Source organism: Chiroxiphia lanceolata, chromosome 3 (genome assembly GCF_009829145.1).
Source record: "Chiroxiphia lanceolata isolate bChiLan1 chromosome 3, bChiLan1.pri, whole genome shotgun sequence".
Taxonomy (NCBI): Eukaryota; Metazoa; Chordata; class Aves; order Passeriformes; family Pipridae; genus Chiroxiphia; species Chiroxiphia lanceolata.
In genome coordinates, this window is record NC_045639.1 from 10878498 (window position 1) to 10900366 (window position 21869).

The 21869-nt window shown below is 41.6% G+C and overlaps 1 protein-coding gene across 3 annotated transcripts in view; it reads right to left on the bottom strand.

The window, feature by feature from the left end:
- Window positions 1-728: 728 nt before the first annotated feature.
- Window positions 729-21869, bottom strand: part of PELI1 (pellino E3 ubiquitin protein ligase 1) — a 43577-nt gene continuing 22436 nt past the window's right edge. The window contains exons 1-7 of one of the 3 annotated variants that reach the window (XM_032683361.1): window positions 18009-18187; window positions 8943-9087; window positions 8305-8434; window positions 6618-6719; window positions 4435-4632; window positions 4135-4323; window positions 729-3171 (exon numbers count right to left, since the gene is read on the bottom strand). In XM_032683361.1, the coding sequence (XP_032539252.1) occupies window positions 2605-3171; window positions 4135-4323; window positions 4435-4632; window positions 6618-6719; window positions 8305-8434; window positions 8943-9013 (1257 nt within the window). In that variant the 5' untranslated portion in view covers window positions 9014-9087; window positions 18009-18187 and the 3' untranslated portion in view covers window positions 729-2604. Of the gene's footprint in view, window positions 3172-4134; window positions 4324-4434; window positions 4633-6617; window positions 6720-8304; window positions 8435-8942; window positions 9088-18008; window positions 18188-21869 lie in introns of those variants that run through there. The other 2 variants (XM_032683362.1, XM_032683359.1) reach the window with 2 other exon arrangements.

A 21869-nucleotide genomic window follows, 5' to 3' on the forward strand; every position in this document is an offset into this window, starting at 1 on the left:
CTGACACCTTTGTATGGGGAGTCTCTTTTTGGGGGGGGTGAGGGTGGCGTAGGAAAGTACAGTGAAAGCAGAATGTATCATCTTAAAGAGGGCAGAGGCTTAAGGATGGCTGCATGTTGGGCGTGGACCTTTCTTCTTCCCCTCTGCAGTCTGATGTGCCTCCACCCAACGGCACCACTGGCTCCACACGAGCCTCCAGCTGTGCCTCCAACACAGGGTGAGTACATCGCTCTCCATACTCCTCCTACCATCCCCTGCTCAGTCTGTGCCCACAGTTCAGCTGTATGGTACTCACACTGCTTTGCAGCTTTCATCATGCCCCTTTCTGATTTTTCATGTTCCCATAGTCAACAAGATCAGGGCCACGGAAGTGTCAACCAGATTTTGTGGAAGACAGAATCAAGAGCTCTTATCACTTTAGAAGAGCCCAGACATTTAGTTCAGGTTTTGCTCACATTTCAGTATTTTTAACTTACTCGGGGAAGAGATCATTTAACTGTGTCTTTTAAACAGCACTCTCACCTTTGTTAGCACACAGCTAAATATAAAATATGTTAAGAGGTCACATCTGACAGGAACCATTCAAAGCCATGACCAGGAAAATGTGCAAAGTCTTTACAGCTGCTGCTTTTCTGTGCTCTTAACCCACATGAACAGTACAGACACCTTAGGTGACAAAAGAAGGGCCATCCCCATCTCTTGGAAACAAAGCCACAGACAATCCCAAATTTCTATTTTTGAAAAGTGTTTACTCATGTAGTTTGAATAAATTAATTTGCAAATAAAAATTAAAACTACAGTATACTATAGTTTGAATAAGATGATTAGAACAACTACAATACAGGGATTTCTTGCTGCATAAGTTTCATTACTTAATGCATATAATCTGGAAAATGTCAAAATCAGTTATATTTCTATGGAAAGGGAGTAACAGCAGTTACTTGTACATGACAGCTAACTGAACTTATAGTACAGGTTTCCTGACACATGCATTTCCTGAGTGAACCAAACAATATATATAATTTCTTTTTAAAAATGGAGAAATAATTGACAGTCAAAGTAAGTAATTTATGACATCTAAGCAACACAGGTATCTTTAAACCAAGAAAATTTTAGAACAGCTTCAAAAGAAAAATGAAAGCTATGCTATAAAGTACAGAAATTTGCTACTGTCAATTAATTATACAGTACATATTTTGGAAAAAAAAAAAAGTACGAAGCTGGCCGAAAAAGCTCAAATCAACCCTAAAAAGGTCAGGTTGTGTGTTTGCCTTGAAGCACAGTGGGTCAGCAGCAAAGCTGCATGTAGTGCACTGGTCTTTTCCGGTGGATATGGAGGGAATGGAAGGGGAGAGAGGGGAGAGCAGAGAGAGACCAGTTAATCAGAGCCCAAGCACAGCATCCCACACTGAGGGGTCTGAGCCCAGTCCAGCCCCAGCTCCCTCCGACAACAGACAATTGTGACCAGCTGCCCAAGGATGCTGGGACATGGGCACACATCCCCTGGGTACCAGGCTCCACCTGTGTTCCAGCTATGGCCTCGATGAGCATCTGCACCTGGTAAAAGCCCCCACGTACCAGTCTGAGGGTGGAAGGCAGAGCATCCACCTGACAAACCCCTCCCAAGCTGGGAAGTGGCCAAGTCACAAGTTGCTCCCCACACTTGTGCCCGAGTGCCTCTGCCTCTCCCCTCACCCCCACCCCAAACAGCAAGGAACAGAACAAGCCTCATCTTTCAGGTCTGTTCATTTTAACATTGGAAAAACCCTCACAAATGTCACTAATGCTAAATAAAGAGAAGTGTTAGCGTGAAGGGAGAAAAAAATCCTTAATCTAGACTAAGTTGCATATTCAAAGAGTCTGGTAAATATTCTCCTCATAACCAGATCTTAAGTACAGTCCTACCAAAAAGACATTTTAAGAAGTCCTTCTTCGCTACCTTTCGACGCGGTTAAAGTACAACTTTATGCCATCATAATTTGCATTAGCTTTGTTTAAAAAGCATTTTAACTATTCTAAGAACTCAGTATTTTAGATTAAAAGATTTTTCTACCATTTCCATCTCACGTTCTTCTCCATCCAGAACTACTCTACACATCCAACTGCCAGATGTAACACACTATGACCATGCTACTCTCTAAACATTCTACGTATGTTCAATAACAAAGATAAATAGAAAAGAGTTAATATACATGTTATATTTTACAATGTTTGCATCCAAGCTGTAAACTAATGTTCTTTGAACTTTTTACCCTCCATATACAAAAAGAATGAAACAACTTTCAAAGACTTGTGGGCATGTGATTCAAAACCATTAAACGGAAGGCATCGAAGTTCACTCTTACAACACTTCCTTCACCTCTTCAGAAGTAGTTATTAGCTAAAAAAAAAAAGCAGTTCTCCCCCTTCTCCCCCCAATTTCTTCTATTTCCAGACTTTTCTCAACAGAGAGGGATTTAGCTGTTGTAACAAAAAAAAAAACAAACCAAAAATTCTTCATCTTAATGCAAACCAGCAAAGCCCAGAGAATATGAAAAAACAGTTGGTTTAAAAATCAGAATCGCTTAGCTTATCAGTTTACTGCAGTCCTTGGTAACACCTGTGTTAGTCAAGAGGTCCTTGGAAAATGAGTCTGATGTAGCCCTGCTCACCAGCCAGCTGATGGGCACAGAAGGGACAGGCTGCGTGGAAAGTGTGAGTACCGTGAGGGAGAGGGATTTGGGACCAATATGCAGTTGTCTTTTCCGAGCACACGTGTCCGCACGGGCTGAACGCGTGAGTTGGAGGTCCGGCGTCCACATAAAACCCCGCCTCGCACCCGAGCCACAGCGGCACGTAGGGGCCGACGGAGCGGCACATGGGGCACTCGCGGTCCTTGCCGTCCCTCTCCTCCTTGTTTCCCCAGTTGTGGTAGCCGTGCACGTGGCCACAGTTCAGGTACACCCACGGCTGCTTTTCGTCTACAACATCTTTCCTCTTCATGCTGGGGAAGGCCAAGGTGTTGAAGCCCACGGGGCACTGGGGCCTGGCTGCGTTGATCTCCTGCCGCAGGGCCTCCAGGTGCTTGACGGTGGGGGTGCGGGACAGCCCCTCCGCCGTGCGCCACAGCAGCGTCGCCCCGCACAGGTCGATCAGAGACCCGTCCTGGAGCTGGTTCGTTTCGTTCTCAACCTTGTGGTGGACAGAGACAAAGAGAGGTGTCACCTAAGGGTGCCTGAAGAGGAACATCGTGCACTTCCATAATATAGATCCCCCTGGAAGATCCAGACAAAGTTTCGAGCAGTTCCTGACTGTCTATATAAGATGCCCATGGAGAGCCCAGTATCAGCTTCTCTCTCCCCTCTTTTTTTTTTTTTCTGAAAAGAACTTCCACCCCAACATCTTAAGAAATCAGTGTGTGCATTAAAATAGACCACATTAAGTCATGAAAAGTTCCTAGTTCCTCTCCAATCTCAACTTCTCTCAACCCCATCCCTTCCTCGAGCGCTCCCAACTATGCTACTTCAATTGAGGAATGGCACAAGCCTTCTCTAGTCCTCCATCGTATTTTAGACTGTTTTCTTCAAACACACCTTTACACATGGCCTTCCCCTCCTCCAGAAAGTCACCTGCTAGTACTCCAAGCTAAATACTTCACTGAAAGTATTCAGTGTAGCATTTCTTTTTGCTGAGAGATCCCAAAACCAATTATCTCCTGAAATATCACCAAAGCTTTGTAAACAGAGGAAGGGGAAAACTCAGAATGCAAAGGTGGGAATTAATATCCAATGACATTATAATTATTCTTTATTGTTCTATAAAAAAGGAGAAGTGGGAAAACCTTCAAAGCATACACTCAAGAGGTAGAATCAGAAAAATGGACACTTTGGAGAAGTACATAGCAGACCAGCAACTCAATTTAGAAGAGCAGTCTAGATGTGCAATTAAGTACTAGTTTGCAGATAAACTCAGTAATTCAGGTTGAGCAAGACATCTTTGTGCATGAAGACAAGACACACAGAAGTCAGTGTAATTAACTGCAGAGGTGACAACTACACTGAATTACAGCAGATTCCAGCTCTATGCCCCAACTTTACCACTTATGGCTGTATCCATTTTGAACAGGTTGCATAAAACACTGGTCACTACTCTCACCATTTTTCCCCTCTGCTGAGCCGATCTGGTTTCACGGAGGCTGAACACATTCCCACACACAGAGATCTCTCTCCACACCCCTGGCTTGGAGTCCTCTGTGAATCCATTACGAGGATGCATAACAAGAACCCCATTTGTTGTTAGTCCATCCATTTGCCCATCTGATGTCTTCCACTTCGCAGCTTTCTCCTAGAACAAATTACATCAACGAGAACTTTAATTTGTCTGAAGCGGAGCTATGAATTAATTCTAAAATAAGCCTGAACTGAACTTCTGGGGGAGAAAAAAAAGTCTCCTTACCCCAAGAAAAATGTTTTTTGAGGAGTCAAATCCTGCAGCATATATTCTTGCTGTGAAAGGAGGGTTACGTTCACATATGATTCTGCAGGCAAACCTTGATATAGTGCTCTGCACAGACTGTGTATCTGAATTACTCTGACTTCCAGGAACTGTATCTGTTACCACAAAGTCTATAGGGCTCTCCGTTGACCGACCAATCTGGAAAGAGATTAAAAAAAAATAAAACCAAACAAAAACGGTCAGAAGTTTGTCTTTGGGTCTGGGAATATTCAAATTCGAAGCACTTGTGATAATATAAAAATCATGATGTTATAGTTTAAAGCATTCCCCTCCACCCATCTAAAGCCTAATCTGAATTAATGAATTATTCTGCCTTCAAGTGATCACAGTTATTTTGAAAGCTGGATATGGCCAACTAAAGGAAGGGGAAGTAAAATGATGTAATTAAGTCAATTCTGAGATGATTTCCCACTGAAGGCCTTCTCATCAGAGAAGTTACACTCAGGTCAGGTGGATGAGCTGCAGCAGCACCAAAACAGCCAGGAAACAGCAGTTAGAGGGAAGAAAAGTGACATTCAGTCACTTTGCATGCCTGCAATATTCTGAACAATGCCAGACTAGGTGGAGGGGTAGATGTAGGAAAATTAGATAATGTGAGCTGTCTCTTCAGCTCCAGTGGGGCACTGAGAAGTAGCAAAACTTTTGTTAAAGACCAGGTACAAGGTGCTTCTGGCAGAGAGGGGTTACAAGAACACTCAGAGAACACAAGAATTCAACATCTGACAACAGTCAGATTTTTCTGAAAGCTGACTTCTTTTCAGAGAGTTTTGCAGTCCCACACAACTGTACTGAGTATCTGTACAGGTATTGCTGCTTTTCTAGTCAAATCACCTTGTCCTTTTCTTTACAAAGTAAGAAGAGGAGTAATATCCCTCTCCCAAACATTCACATAGCTGGGTTTAAAGCTCTTATACACTACTACTCACTCACTGCCAAAGCTCTCAGGCTCTGTGAAAATAGCTGGTTATATTAAGACTGATTAACTGCTGAGCAGGACAACTCAAAAGCTTGACATGCTTTTTTGGTGAAGGCTGGAGAGCTTTCATGAGACTAAAACTGCTTTGTCAGAATGTATTTTTCTATTGCTTCTTAGGCAGGATAACCCATCAGTACATGGGGATTGCCAGGGGCAATTTCAGAGCAGCACACATGCCACAGCATGCCTGAAGAGAGAACACTCACACAAACAATAGCTTATGCTGCAGTGAGTTCATTACAGTCCTTTTGCTCTGTTGTAAGTATTTGCAGTTGCAGAGCAGCTTCCTCCACCACTTCCCAACACCTCCCACCTCCTTAGATCTCGCAGTGGCATCACAGCTAAATGCTGTGACAGCAAAACTCCTTGCCATAAATTAGTGACAATAACGGGGGGGGCGGGGGGGGAAATCAATGCAAGATCAGTCTGGGAATCAGAAAGAACAAAGCACACATTAAAAAATAAAAAACCAAAACAAAACCCTTCCTTTTGAGAAAAACAGGAAACAATTATAAGATATGAGCGCACACCACAGCTGCAAATGTGTTTGTGGTCCCTTCTCAGACACACAGGAACTGCAGCAAAGTTGCTCTGAACTGCCAGTGTCAGCATTGAGGCTCCTCTCTCCACACCTCCCAGCACTTTAGACATTTCTGGGTTTGCTTAAAGAAGTTCAGGGTATTTTTCATATTAGTTGTACCAGAAGCTTTCCTGTGTTTCCACACTGTATTTCTTCTACCCCGTCTCCAACTGGCTGATCCCAAATCCCTTTGTAAATTCCAGAAGCAAAGTCCCAAGTGCTTAAAGAGAACTGTGCACTTTATTCTTCATTTAGCAGAGAGGGACTAGGAGACAGGTTACAGGACTTGCCAACCAGCAATCAAAGGCAAAACCATAATCCTGTGCATTAGTCACTCCCCCCCCCCCCCAGCTTTCACCTTTGCCCAAGTCTGAGAGAGATGCACAGACACAGCCTTGTTCATGGGATGGCCTTGGGAACAAACAGAATTAAATTGTTCTGAAGAGTAAAATGTAGAAACTTGACACATGCAAACTTTTGAGTCTGAGGGAAAAAAGCCTGCAGAGAGGATGCCTTGTTAGAAGCCCACCAGAAGTGAGAATACACTTACATGTTTACTTCACATACCTGGAACATATCTGTGTTGCTGTCATGTGTATATTCAACTACTACTGTCTGGGCCCGAGACAAAGTGTAAGATATGCTGTGTTGGTCCTTATTACTTATTGCCTATGGAAAAATGCCAAATATTATTGAACCAGTGCACAATAACTCTTCAGTATACAGCAACAAAGTAGATTACATATACATCTGTATCTATATAAAAAAATCAGGCTCCTATTCTACTAATTATTGCAGATGGTTGTTAGTAACATACCTGTAGTTAAACTTCACAAAACCCTGTCCTGACTATTAAAAAAAAGCTGCAGGACTGATTCAGCAACAGACCAAACTGGTCTCTTCACCACATGCTGCAACAAAATACACTTAACCAGGGCATATTATTAGTCATGTTTTGTGTTAGTGCAATGCTGGCCTTAACACAAAAGAACAAAACAACCAAATGCAAAGGCTAAAACTGAATGTAACACCTTCATGGCCATCTCAGCCTCAACCTGTCCAACAGCAAAGTGAGGAATAAAACTTAGGAACTTCATTGTAAAAACAGGACCCAAGTTGATACTAAAATCAGTGATGACTGATAATATATATAGACTAAAAAGTGGTGGTAAATAGGGTAAAATGGAGCAACTCAGCACAGGTTGCAGAAGTTGTAGCTAAGTAATCTAGTTTTCAAGTTTGTTAGTCTGAATGTTCATTCTGCAACTCCCTAGTAGGAACTGAGCAAAGACTATTCAGAAGTGCATCTAAACAGCACTTAACTTGAAGACCATGAAGACTTTGCAAAAATAAGTGTTCTTTTCACAGATCTCCTATGAATGTAATTCTACTACAAGAACTTGGGTTAGAAAAATGCTTTTGATTTCAGAAAACTTCATGGCAATTTCCTGAATTTAGGGATCTATATTTTTACGTATCAAGGTATTCAAATAGTCAAACACTTAACACTACAGTATTTGTTTAAGGGCCTGATCTTGTCACTGGCAATTTCTAAGCAACCACCAAACCTCCTCAAATTCCATTGTTTTAGTAGAAATGCTCAATTAGTTTTTGAACATAATTGCACACACACTTGAATAGCCACAATACAGAAATACTGCATGGTTAATACCTTAGCTATAATGTAGTTTTGACATGACATACAATTCAATATCAGGACCTAAGCCCCTCCTTTAGTGCTTCTTTATTGCTACTGATTATAAGCTCTATGAACCACATCCTGCAAAACCCACCTGGCCCCATCCCTGAGGAACTCCTACCAATTGTATGGAGCAGCAAATGCACATGGAGCTTTGGTAAAGAATCATTTAAAATTCAGCTTTAGTGAAGCAAAGTTAGCCCTAAAGCACGAGTGACTGTAAAACCACAAAGTCTAGAACAGATGTCTGTAGTGAGTTTGGAAGGAAAACAAAATACAAAGTTTTACATGACCGGTCTGTGCCCGGAACATTCATGTTTCAAAAATAATTATTTTTCTTTCTAGCTACAGCAAGGACTAGGCACCAAATCTGCCTTGCTGAACTGTTTCTTGCCAACCCTGACAGGTACCAAAAAACCTTGGATAAATATGAACCATTCTTTTCACAGCCAGAACTTCATGCTTTTTACACTGTTTCATAACAGCTCTGACTTGATGGAGCTCTTTGTTACAGCACTAGGAGAAATCAGACTTAACTAGAGAAATGGAGCTTACCTTTGCTGCTTGAGGGGTACAGGCAATGTGCACAGTGCTAGGTTTCACCCCATTTGCCTTGGGTCTTTTAAATAAAGCAAACCTACTTTTTCTTCTTCCTCTATCTCCATTTGGGAGAGACCCATTGTACCTATCAAAAAGCACAGAACAAGAACAAAGTCCATCTTCCTGTATTGCTTAGCTCCTCATGAGATACCGGTCCACAAGACCTTCCATTCTAAGCACAAAGTATCCTTAATTAGTATAGTGTTACTAATCACAGATTTTTAATTAATCATACTTAAATCCAAGAATCGATGAACACAATATTGAAACATGCCCACAGAATCACAGGACAGACACACAAAGCTTGTAGGGCAAGGAATGCTACCCAGCTGAATCTCAAATCTGCTATCAACAAGCCAGTGAGTCTTGGGTCCCAAACATGAAACCAAGGAAGATTATCTGCCTTTCTGGGGCTTTACCTCTAAATGGTGTGTTCATGCTGTAAATGAAACATTCTAAATATTCACCAACCCTGGTGGAGAGACAGTATTTTAGAGAATTTTGATTGAAATAAACCCCTTAGATACACTGTCCTCCAAGACTCCAATGTAACCCATGAGAAAACCCTCAGACTTTCACACTCAAACACTTACCCTAATACAATCAATTCACCATATTTGACTGGTGCTTTTGATGGATGATTTTCTTGATCAGGAGAAAACATGAGCTTAGCTAATGACTTCTTCTCAAATTTCAGATCTCTGATCAAGAGTTGTGGCACACTTTTTTCATTATTTCCTGGAAAGACAAAAACAAATTTAAGTGTCAGAGAAAGTACTCAAATCCATCAATTACACAAACTTGAACACCTATCTGGTACAGTAGGTACAATATTTTGTGCTTTCCATATTTTGGTTTTGGCTGAAATAACTTAAAAAAACATTTATATAAACCCACATGAACTAAGGTTGAATTGCCTTGAAGAACTAGCAGGTCACAAAAAAGTGCACTCAGAAAATTCCACTCTGGCCTTGAAATACCCACACCACTTTTCCTTCATGCTAGCTTTTAGAATAAATGGTACATGGCTTCATTTACTATATTTTGTTCAGCTATTAAGAAGTAGAGCCAGATAAACACTAAATGCAAAGAAAAAAAATTACAAAGCAAGACCAGTCCATTAGCCAGAGAGGTAGAAGCTTTCATGGAAAGTGTCTGATTCAGAGCTTTCCAAGAAGTTTCTGGATTTGCAGACGGAAGGAAGTTGTTTGACAGTTTGATATTGAATCTGTCATACAAGTGTGGGGTGTGCAACGTGATCTCTCATGTTTAACCAAGAGACAGAAGTCATACAAACATCTGTTTGAAGGAAATTTCCTGAGGGAATTCCACATAGTTCTTAATGAAAACAGTCTTGAAGTGCATTTTTTCCTCAGATTTCTGCTTTGAGGAACAGTTCATACTATTATATTTTGCAGCTTCTCATTAGGAGCATTTCCAGACACTCCTGACCTATCCAGCACACCTCTGACCTTCCTCTAAGAGAAAGCCTACCCAGCTGAGCACTTGGTCGATAAAGAATAAAGCTGATGCCAGCCTGTTTGAACCTTTAATAGAAATAAGAACATTCCCTTCCTTCCAGGTAAGTTTTCACACCAACTCAAAAAGCTACTCATCTTTTTTAGTACTGATGGTTAACATCCTGCCTTCCGCACAAATATACTTTTTGACACGCACAGCATTTCTTGAATTCCTGTCATTCCTGTCATCAACTTTGATCACAACTACAGTGCTGTATCTCCATTTTCTTCTACCTTAGCTAGACCATAGTTATTAGCAAAAAGACATCATCATGCAGATTCTATCTACCACCAACTCATGTGGTAAGAACAGAGAAAAGGATGTGGCAGTGCTTGACATCTTGCTCGTATTTGTTCAGAAGCTGATGCGAAGATCCCACTACTGACCTTATCTCTACACCCTCTCCCAGTCCTCTCTGCTCCTTCACTGAGAAGCCTGGCCTTCAACATGTCTTCTCAATCTACCAACTTCTTATCCAGCATGGACATATTGATTGCCACCTGCAATCCACTCACTGTGCTCCCTAAGAACTCAGTTTGCTCCTTCACGCTACTCCACATACTTGTGAGGGCTTCACGCAAATACAAAGACGTCTCACTGTTCTACAGATGTTTGCTGTGATGCCGGCAGAACACAACCAGGAGGATTCCTCCTTTAATCTCGCATTATTTTCCAAGTCTTTTCTCCTTTGTTTTCAAGTATGAGTACTGTAGATTTCATAGTGCTTGACACAAGTTAACTGCAGACTGTCTCTGTGGCTAGCACATGTGTAACATTATCACAGCTGACCCACTGCCATATGTGCAAGTGCACTGCAATAAACCTGACTGGCACAACACTCCCACGAAGTGTCTGTGTCCCATCTACGCAACACTTACACCAATATATTTTTGTTGCATAGGAAGCACTGTGCATTTTCACTGGGCAGCTGTCCTGGCTCAAGCCTTTGGGACCCATCACTTTGCTGGTGCTGAAAGTGCCTTATACTGATGCAAGAGTCCCCATCTGTCCCACAGGAACAGCAGCAGCAGCACAGGAGGGAGCAAAGCAGTAGAGTTTGCTCCAAGGCATTTCTAGATTGCTGATCCGAGTTTAGCAGTAACTCCACTGGGATTGTGAGGGTACTTACTGCTGTAGGGTTTGCATTTAAAATCCTAAGATAAAGAATTTAAAGCAAACTTATCATATGAAAACGAGACCTTAAGCCTTTATCGTGCCAGTAATCACAACACATGGAAGTGGGAATTGCCCCATTTGATAAGAGGAGCCCCACAACATTAACTGTTCACAATTTTCATCTTCATGTCTTCTAGAGTCCTCCTTGCCCCCTGACATCACACCACACCTTGGAGCACCACACCAGCAATTCTCTGAAACCATGTGCCTACAAAGACACCTCAGGGCTGGTTTACTGACAGTACTGAACTGTATTGATCTTAGTGTTCTACAGTGCTCAGTTCTCTAGCCACATCTCCTGTCTGAAGTACTTCCTCTTCTCAAGAAGTGAGGATAAATATTCATGCTTTATCTGTATATAAAAATAAGGATATATTTTCTATGAAGTATTTTTACTATCAACTTCAGCATTTCTTGTTTTATTTTAAAATCTCACATTATAGTTGCTTGTATGATTATCATCTTAAAAACAACTCATGTTTTCACCTCCTCCCCACATGATTAACCTATTTTCTACTTGAATATTGATCTCCTCAGCAGGCTCTCCCCTGCAATTCAGTCTTCTCCACATAAAACTAATTTCATCTTGGCCAACAGTTGTCCTTTGCATTGACATTTAAGAACTCACAAGAAATACTGCTATGAAATCTGGAGCACTGCCTATTAGGAAATAGCATACAATGAGTAAATACCATGACACAGTAACCAAAGATTTAAATAGTATAACCCCAACATTGCAGTGTTTGATAAAGAGCTAAAATCCTTTCACTCAGAGAAAGTGGGAAGGCAAGCATTAAAAATAACTTTAGCTATTAATACAAGAACAGGTTTGGTGTAGCTTCTCCTCTTCCTCTGTTCATCCAAATGAACAATTTCACAGAAAGCTAAAAAATACATCTCCCAGTGTGAGTCAGCTTCCGAGTCTCATTAAAACATGGACAGTTAAAGGAGACTCTAAAGAGTTACCTGAGCAAATGGTCAGTAACCTCCTCTTAAGAGATAACTCAGAAGAAATGATGTGCCCAGGGACAGACTTCAGCAATACAAGAAATTATACAGAAAATCTTAGTATAAGGAAAAGTGTCCAATGTCTAAGACTCAGCTCTTCCTTAAAACATTTTCTTTTGTTTTACACTTAAAGAAATCCAGCCAAGTTTACTTTGTACATATGATGGAAACCCACTTCTTATTAGATTCAAGGAAGGTTTGAGAGTTAGGAATCTGGAGCTATCAATAAAACACAGCTTGCTCATCCATTTTCAAAAGCCTGGCTTGAATGTTAGAACTTTGATTTTTTTTAAAATACATCTCAGAACCTTTATGAGCTGCACACACCACTTTCACAACTACTAACACCCCCAGATTACTTCAACTCAAGCACATACAAAATTCAGCACTCATGAAAAAAAATAATCAGCCCGACATACACACTACTTCTCACCCAGTGTGATCTGCCTGGTACCCAAAAGGAAACCTTTTCTTGTTCACATAAATAACAAAGATCAAGTACATCCTCCCAATGAGATCCTGACGACTAGTCCAAGGGAAATTTGTTGTCTGCAAATAAAACTCGAGTGCTGTCCCACTAGAGAGGAGTCTAATCTAGCCATGGGATAACATTTCCACTCCTGAAACAGAGCAGACTTATGGATCATTTAAATCAGAGTAAAGAAGTTACAGGAAGCAATGCTTTTGAGTTGAGAGGAAGGATCGACTAATATATAATATATAATATATATAATGGGTCTTCTCTTGTAGTATAACCTGATCAGTTTTTATTCCTAGAATACTACAGGAGACTTCCTTGAAGTGTTAGGAAAGGCTAATTAAATATGTTAAAAAGACAACTTGGCCCTGAAGTGACAACTAAGGAACCAACTGCTTGAACAAAATACATGCAAGTTACAATTCTGCTTTTTGCAGCAGCATGTCCAAACATCACTGCAAGATGCTTCAATGGAGCAGGCTCTGAACAACAAACCGCTCTAAACTCCTCCAAACACCTTCAGTGCTGATGAGGAACAAGGCGTCGATTACAAGATCCCATCTCATCCAACGTTCTTCCAAAATCACAGAACTGGCAGCAGCAAACTTTTCACGTCAAGACCTCTGCTTCTGCCAAAGAGAAGAGGCCAAAGCCTGAAAACCCCTACCTGTGCACAGTCCTGTACTACAGATTTGAAAACATCTTCTGAGTAATGCAACTTGCACGGTTAAGAGTCGAGCACAACTGTTTGCAGTTAGCACAAATCCACAATGGGTACCAGTTAAAATCCTTCAGTCTCAAAAATAGGAAACTGGACCAGGAAGAACTCATGAACAAGTAGTACCTTTTTATTCTTAACACTGGCTCCTCTGGAGGCAGGAAAAAGCTCAATGAGGGCAACTTGCTCAATACTATCACGTGAAACTGTTTTGAAAGACTGGAAAGAGATAACAACTAAGCTGAGAAAAGTATTTGTTTGAGGAATGTAAATCTAGTTTCTTACAAGCCTTCCTGTTCTCCAGGACTCACTGAAGTCACAGAAGGCAAAGACAGAAGGAAGCAAGCTACAGATTTCTGACTCGATTCAAGTAGAAGGAAAAGCCATATAATTCTAATCTCTCCTGTCTCATGCAAGCCCCAGTCTGAACCCAGACTATGCCCTGGAAAGACCTCACAAACCATGCTTCAGAGTACATGAGTTTAAGAGCTCACTTTCACTGAACACATCATTTTCAGTGGGGGACAGGCTAAATTTAGGTGGGTTTTGAACTATCAGCTTTAGTTACCAGCCATCCTCAACCACTCAGCTGCCTTTTCTGATCAGGAGACTCACATACAACCAGGCTTTGGTGGCTTCTACAGCAAGTCTTCAGGTCTTGTTTGCAGGAAGGCAGGAGCGCCTCGTGAGTAAGTTTGCTATTTAGCAGACCAAGTATAGCTTTTGGAATTGCAGCAGGAACAGCAGCATCTTAATGGTTAAAATGGGGCAGGGGGAGGGGAGAACATAAATTCAATGAGCCCAAGCAGAGATTCATTAAACACTCGGCTGTGAGCTAAAAATACTAGAATAAAAGTCTCTTTGTAATAAATTACCGTCATTTTCTAAACACAGAGCAAGCATTATAGGCTGCTAGCAACTGTAGCTAGTGCCAGACTAGCCCTTTTCTAAAATACTGCATAAAAACCCACTTTCACAGTATAGAAAGAAGTCCTCTGTCACTGAGTACATTAAAATAAAAACATGCTGATTCAGATGCAAACCCAGGAATTTTCCCCTCCATTTTTATAACATTATCTTCTTTACGTTCTATATCTATATCTAAAGTCTGGGGTTTTTTGGCTTTTAGAAATAAAGCACAAGGCATCTTGTCTATTACTGTTTTTATTTTTATATGATTTGCTATTTGCCGTTCTCCATTTACTATCCTTGCAATTCTCACATCCAGCTCTTCCCTCAGCAATTCTGTGTTAAATCAGGGGGGATACAGATGAAATAGAATCTAAGTACGCAGAGACAGAACAAGAGGCAACAAACAACCTACAACCCGGAAAATCCTGATTAGCTATTGGGGGGGGCAGGGGGAAACAATCCAGAGAGGCTGTGAGATCTCCATCCTTGGAGATCAACCTCAGCTGCATCTGGCCCTGAACAGGCTGATCTAAAACAGTCCAGTCCCACTCTGAGTTCAGGGACTGAATCAGACAACCTCCCAACCTAAATTATGCTGGGAATACAGTTAATTTTAGGAAGTCCAACACAATTTTATCAAGCAACTGAAACTTTAGGTGCACGTTTGACCAGTTAGACATAAACTATGAGTAACTCCATTACCAATGAAACACAATTTTGTCCTTATCCTCCTGAAATTTACCAAGCCCAAAAGTAATTCCCAGCAGACTGACTTCTTGTTTGAGTTCCCATCAAGTCCAGGCTGTCAGGTTTCACAAACAATATCAATGTTGTTACTGATTTCCACTGGTGTGAGCAACAAGGAATCAGCTCCTTTGCATCACTATGTTTCTGAAAGCTGAGGTTGAGAAATCACTTTCTTCTACGTGATGGTTAAATCACCACTGGAAAGTTATTCCCCTTTCACTGTTTTTCCTATCAATCTTTTTGTAAACTTGCACTGAAATAGTTTTTACTGAAGTGATCACTAGGTGAAAGAGTATGTGTTTATCAACCATAGTTTTCATACTTCTTCCAGTTTCTAGTTAAAAACGAGCTCATGTTTCCTTCAGACGCATTCTTGCAATTTTAAGATCAGCAGGCTTTATACTCCACTTTTGAGATTAGCCAGTTTCTGTTTACAGCTCACATCCTGCACTAGAGATGCACAGGGAAGGTTTGGTGATGCAGCTGACAGGCAATCAAACTGCACTATCACTTTAGATCAGTAGCCATACACTACCTTTCTAAGGAAGGATAATTCATTTTCTTTCCAGAAAAGGGAGCTTTTCAGCATAACCCCCCTTTCCCCCCCCAAGAATAAGCCTTGAGAGTTTGGAAAAAATCAGTCTAGCCTTCTGCTTCTGTATGGCTCATTATTTTCTTAGTCTACTCTGTACACCTTTTCTTTTATAACTCAGAATAAAGCTTAGCCATCCACTATACACATAACAGTGTCTTATGATATGAAAGCATCAAAAATAAGACAAGGCCAAGCTCTGAAATGAGCAAGGAGGCTCTCCTGACAGGATACCAAGCATAAACCAATGCAAACAACTATCTGCTATTGTGCCCTGAGAACATCTGTAGAGTCTCAGTAGAAGAGTTTTTCATTCTCATAAACAGAATGAAAGCATCTTTTTACCATGGACATCTGCCATTAGTGGGTTGGTCATCCTGGAAACAAGTCATGCAAGAGTCAGAGCACACACACACACAAAAAGGGCCGTTTTGTGTAGACATGTTCAAAGGGGCATTAACTTGATACACAAGAGCAAATCTACTGTTCTGCTCCAAGGCTACAGCTAACTTTTTCCAGGCTAAGAAACAGCAGTTTTGGTTGAATTGGCATCCAGCATCCTGCTTCGAGTTCTGTTCCAGCCTCAGAATTAAGTCTGAGTTCTCAGCAATTTTAGGAAAGACAGGAACAGCCCTATGAGGACAGACAACCTTGCTCAATGAACAAGGGAAGTGTTTTAGAACAGGACTTCTATTATGGGCACCTATACGAAAATCTGTACTTTATGATAGTAGTCAAAAATAGCATTCCTGTTCAGAAGATGGAAAAAAGCCATCTAAGCACAGGAGGCTGGTTTCAATCAGACCTCTGCTAACTTCAGTTCTCTTATTCTGAGCTGCCATTGATGAGATGAGAATGTGGTTGGGTGTACTAAACCTGGAAGATTTATGTAACCAATAACGATCCACTCCAACAGACTGACAAAAATCAATCCTGAAAATATTCCCCTGGGAAAAAAAAAAAAAAAAACAAAAAGTCAAAAGAATCCAGCATTTTTTTCAGTTATGAAAAAGTAACAGCTGATCCTCCCCTGAGGAAACCACGATAGCCTCCTACGGGTTATAAATGATGTAATTCAGACTGCGTGTGGGAAGCCAAAAACATTTGTCTTTTAGCACAAGGTGTCTATTTTAAAGCTGTCACCGCAATATTATCTCTATCCTTAATTAGCTGAGAAAGTTCTTCACCAGTGCTACATTTCCACACAGTCTAAGCCCCCTTGCCACCTCCATCCTCCACATCAGCTTTTGGATACGCTGGTGACGATGCACAGACGCTCACACGGGGCACGGCCCTTCTGCCAGCACTCCCTTTTAGCACGAGGGACAAATGCTACAGCCTGGACTTGCTCCATCAGCTGAACTACCTGTCAAAGTTACTCACAAAAGCTACTTCAGGAGATCAATTTGCAGCTTTCTCCATGAGGTTTTGGCTGCACCTGCACTTCAGCTGTTACTACAAACTCTGGGGGCTACGTTAAAAAAGGTATAGTTTTGATTTCGTTTCACTCAGATTATCAAATGAAGATTATTTATAATCTCAAGAAGCCATAAACCAATGCAACACAGAGCCATGCTGGGAGAACATCACGTGTTCGTTAGCCATAGCACTACCTATTTGTACCTTCAGGGAGTGCCTTGCCAAAGCACAGGCAGGAAAGAAAAAAAAAAACAACTTTGTTCAATATGGGTACGATGTGGCAAAAGTACAGTTCTCATAAAGAGAACTCTGCAGGTAGAAACCTTTAAAATTATTGCCTCTACTGCCTTCAGACAAATTACAAAGTATTACCTTAAAAATAAGCAGTCCCAACTTTCATTTCAAGTCAGTGACAAAAGCAAAACTTCTTAAGAGTTTAGACCAAAAGAGATGCGTCTTATTTTTAAGAGGGCTGTTACACAAATCAGCTTTGATGAATGAATCCAGGAAGATTCACTGTCTGATGTACCTGTACTGGACTACATGGCTGAGAAGCCTGTAATTGCAAAAAACCACAATGACTTCTTGTTCTACATTTCTGAACATTACAGTTTTGGCTTTTATGAGCCTCTGACTTCCTGATGAGGCAGTTCGTGTACCAAAGTATCTGCTAAATAGGTATTTGTATTACATTAAAGCCTTTCCACATAGCATACTGCACCATCTTGCAAAAATAGGAGTTACAGTTACATTTAAAGCCTCTATTTCAGTTAAGAAAACACAAATATTTAACAGCTCCATGAGAAATTCCCTTAGGTAATGATGACAGTTTCAAGGCATCTTGCTCTGCACCCTAAAAATGAGAAGTGACTGGTGCTTCCTACGAGCAAACAGCATTTATTATACTGGGCACTTTGAATGCCTCTTCCTCTCTGAGGTGGAAGGGGCAGCCTGCAGACACACTGCCCGCTCTCACATTTCCTTTCCACCACATCACTGAAAACCACTGCAACTGAGGAGGCTTCTGAAGACAGACTGAAACAATACCACACCGAAAAGGGAAAAGCGATGGCATGCAGAGCACTTACCGGAATCTTTGTGTCCTTTCAGTATTTCCACACAGTAGAGAAGAAAAAACCCCAACACTTCGATCTCGTTAAAAACCAGCCGAAACCCACCAACTCCTTTAAACCTCCGGCAACTGCCAGACTGAGTGACTCCGCTCTGAGTGCTTTCACTTCAGCCGTGGGTAGCGCCTTCTGCCTGAAGAGGGGCTGGCTCTGCCTTGCGTAAGCCGGGTAAACACGGCTGCAACCACACAGCATTGGCTGGAGGCAGAGCCGGCATCCTGCTCCCGGCTCCATCAATTCATCCGTCCCTCGCCCCGAAAAGGAAAAAAGGAAGCGGAGGGTGTGCTGAGAACAATACTGCGGCCCAATTGCCTGGCAGCTCTGTGGTTGAGGTTCTCAGAGAAACACTGATTTATTTCCTTCTCTTACATAACTGTACCCATGCATGCTATACCTTTTCTTTTTTTTTTTTTTTTAAACCATCATTTATTAGCCCAGCTAGCTTTCCTCACCTCCCACACAAAGAGTAATTTCTTAATACAGTCACTGTTATACCAGCAGAAACTCTTCAGGCGTTGCTACCTCGGTTTTCACTAACGCCGTAGAATTGGACACACCACACACCCGCAGACACCACCTGTGGCCAATGATTCTAGAACAGCTCATTCCTGTAGGATGCACGTTTAGAAAGGCAAATCTGCACGTGCCAGACCAGGTTATGAGCTCATTTCTCATTCCACCAACATCGAAATCGCTGCATCGAGCCAGTGGGTGGGATAATTTAAATGTCTGAGCCATAAAGCGGTGATCAAGTTACCACAGCTTCCAAATCGCCGCCTCTCGCAATCAATCATGCAAATGCTCAAAGGCTGCTGCAAGCATCATATGACACAGCAGCTTAACCTTTACATTAAGTTTTACATCACAGTTGTAGTGGGCCAAGAAGGTGTACCTGGTTAACCTGGCTCAAGCAACGTATAATACACAGGCTGACTTTTCGCATCCCCCGAGTTCTACAAGTGACTGTTGCTCCTGTTTCTGCTGCTCCCTCCTTGGCTTGCCACCTCAGCTTTCTAAGCACAGTTTTATGGTCTGATCTGTCAACATTTTTTTAAGTTGGTATATCCACTCTGTTGTTTTTCAGCTGGATCTCTTTCCTACTTCAGCTCACTGGGTAACCCTTAAATCTAAGAACTGTCAAACAAGCTTTCTGTTCATAATGCCACAACACAGCATAAGTTGCAACTCCACATATGGCAGCTTCACTGCTGAAAACCAGGTGAATGCATACCTGTTTTCTCTCTCCTCAGCCTATCCTCCACAGCCAACCTTCCCCTAAGTAATACTGTATGGCTGTCCTGTTACAGGATCTTGGCACCTACCTCAAAAATTCAGCTGCAGAACACCTTGCCACAGGATATTCTGGGTAATAAAACTATACATAGGCTCAAAGACATTTTTTTTTTCTCCTATCATAGATTACTAAGCACAAAGATACCACTTTGCTCCACAGAAGTGATTGAGCCACAGCTGCTTGAACACTGAGAAGTGCCTGGAGAAATATCAATGTACAGGTGCTCCCTTGTTTCCACTCTTCTAGTCACCAAAAAAATCGTGCTCCTGAACACTGATCTGAGATGGTATGGTCATTATCACAGCTATCAGATTACTAAACTGGTAAAGGGCTAAGGGAAAAAACCAAAATAAACAAACCTCCAACTATTTTAACCCAAATAATTTTGCTTATCTGTCTGTGGGTTTATTCTGTAAACCTGCTATACCAATGCAAGTGGGGGGATAGGGACCTTCTGGATCAATCTCAACAGTAAAGCCAGAGACTCATCGAGTCCCATCTTGAGACTAATGTTGAGTCCTCCTCCCTGCCAAAAACGTCAGTGGCTTCACCCTACTGGCACACGAACCCAGTTCTTCCACTGGTAACACGAAGATCCTTAAAACAGCACTTTTTACTGGGTTGGAAGAGTCACACAACCCCACCTCCCCTATCACTTTCAAGTATTTTCTATTTTGTCCTGGCCTATACAAAGCTGACAGCTTTAATACTGTTTTAAGCAGGGCATAGGGTTTGCTTTTGCAATGTTGTTTTTAAGAAAAAAAAAAAAAAGAAAACCACATCAGGACTGCATTAGTATCACTTAACACACAGATATGGCACCAAGAGTACAAAGGGTGCTCTGTATTCAGGTATTTAACAGCAGAGATAAGTTATTGGTAGGACCACTTCTAGGTTCCATTACTTTTCTCACACAAGTTGCAACACTTGCACTGTTTCAAAAGCATTCATCCTGAAAAGCACAACTCAAAGACTAATTTGTTTCTAGAGCTCCTTTATTTTCTCATTTTACAGACCCAGCTGTTCAGAGTTCAGGTTAATAAGATTGTGGATTACTTTATGCCACCTAAGAAGCTCCAGAGTGAGCAGCTGCAGGTGGATATGCCCCACCCAGCCTCCCTGAAGATAACAATCCTTCTCTCTGCGCCCTACCTGCCTTCCTATTAGTGACCCACTGTATTCTGGAGCACAGGCTTCTGCTATCAGGCAACACCAGATAACGTCCTTTTCATAGTTAACCATGCCCCACCTTAATGCAGGTTTTCTTGGGGTTTATTTTGCCCCTAGGCACACTGCTGTGTGGCTGCCTCTGAATCTCACTCTACAGAGTTTGAACCACTTGTTTCCCTGCCTGTGTTTACTCACAGCCATGCTCTACTCAGCTGTTCCTGTGTCAACAATGTCCCTCACTTCTATGAGGAGGAGGGTTTAATGATTTTCACTCGACACAAGACCCAGTGCTCTGTCTTGTGTACTGAAAGCAAATGCCTCCAGCGTGCTGTCGCTAGGCAAGCCATCTGATTTCTCCTGGAGCAGAGATACCATGCCAGACTAAAACAATGGAATCTGTAGCCCAAGATATCACTGCTAATTTCATGAAGTGATGCTGAACTGCAGGGGAGGTTCTTTCCTTGAACTTGTTAAAAGAAATAAAGGGCTGTATCGTCATGTTCCTCTATCTGACTCACGAGCAGATGCTGTACAGTTTGATACAATTACGTGATTTCACATGACATTCAACATGAGCTTTGAAGAGGAACACATTTCTAGCTGTTCCAGCTAAAAAGACAAGTCTTACTGCTATGGCCTCTGGTGTCCACACTGCCAAGAAGCCTGAATGGCAAGCTCTGCACCCTGGAGTTAACCTCATCAGTGTATTACTGCCAAATTTCAAGGTGGACGCTTTAAACAGCTGTTGATTATTTTATTTAGCAGAACAGGCAGGGAGTGGAATAAAAGCCTCACACAGGATAAGTGCTTGAAATTGCTGTACACAGGTATATAAGAACTGAGTCTGAAGGAAAGGAAACACTGAGAAAAGGGAGTAAAAATGTGGAAGACCAGGACCTGTAATGGTCCCAAGGGGGAAGCAGGCTTGTAAATTCAATACTGAACGCTGAACATGCACTATACACCACCTTAACTCTTCTTCCCACAAAGTCAGTGGCTGAACTCTGAGCAAAGCAAACAATATCCAAAAAAACCCCAAATATTTCATGTGTTGCAAAGCATTAACACTGTTAAGGGGTTCCCAGAAGCCTAACCCTAGGTGCATGAGGGAAGAAGAAGAAAGGGAAGATTACTGACTTACCAGCCCCATTAATGTTTTATTGTGTTACGTCACATGTAATCTCTGTTCAAGGAGTTCCCATGTTATACAGTTAATAAAAAGTCATACTACAGTGTTTTAAGGAGATTATGGGGGGGAAAGGGGGAGAAGCAGCTTGAAGCCAAGAACATGCTATTTAGAGTATACAATAGAAATGTTAATCAAATAATCTGCAGGAAGAGGAGAAGGGAAGGAA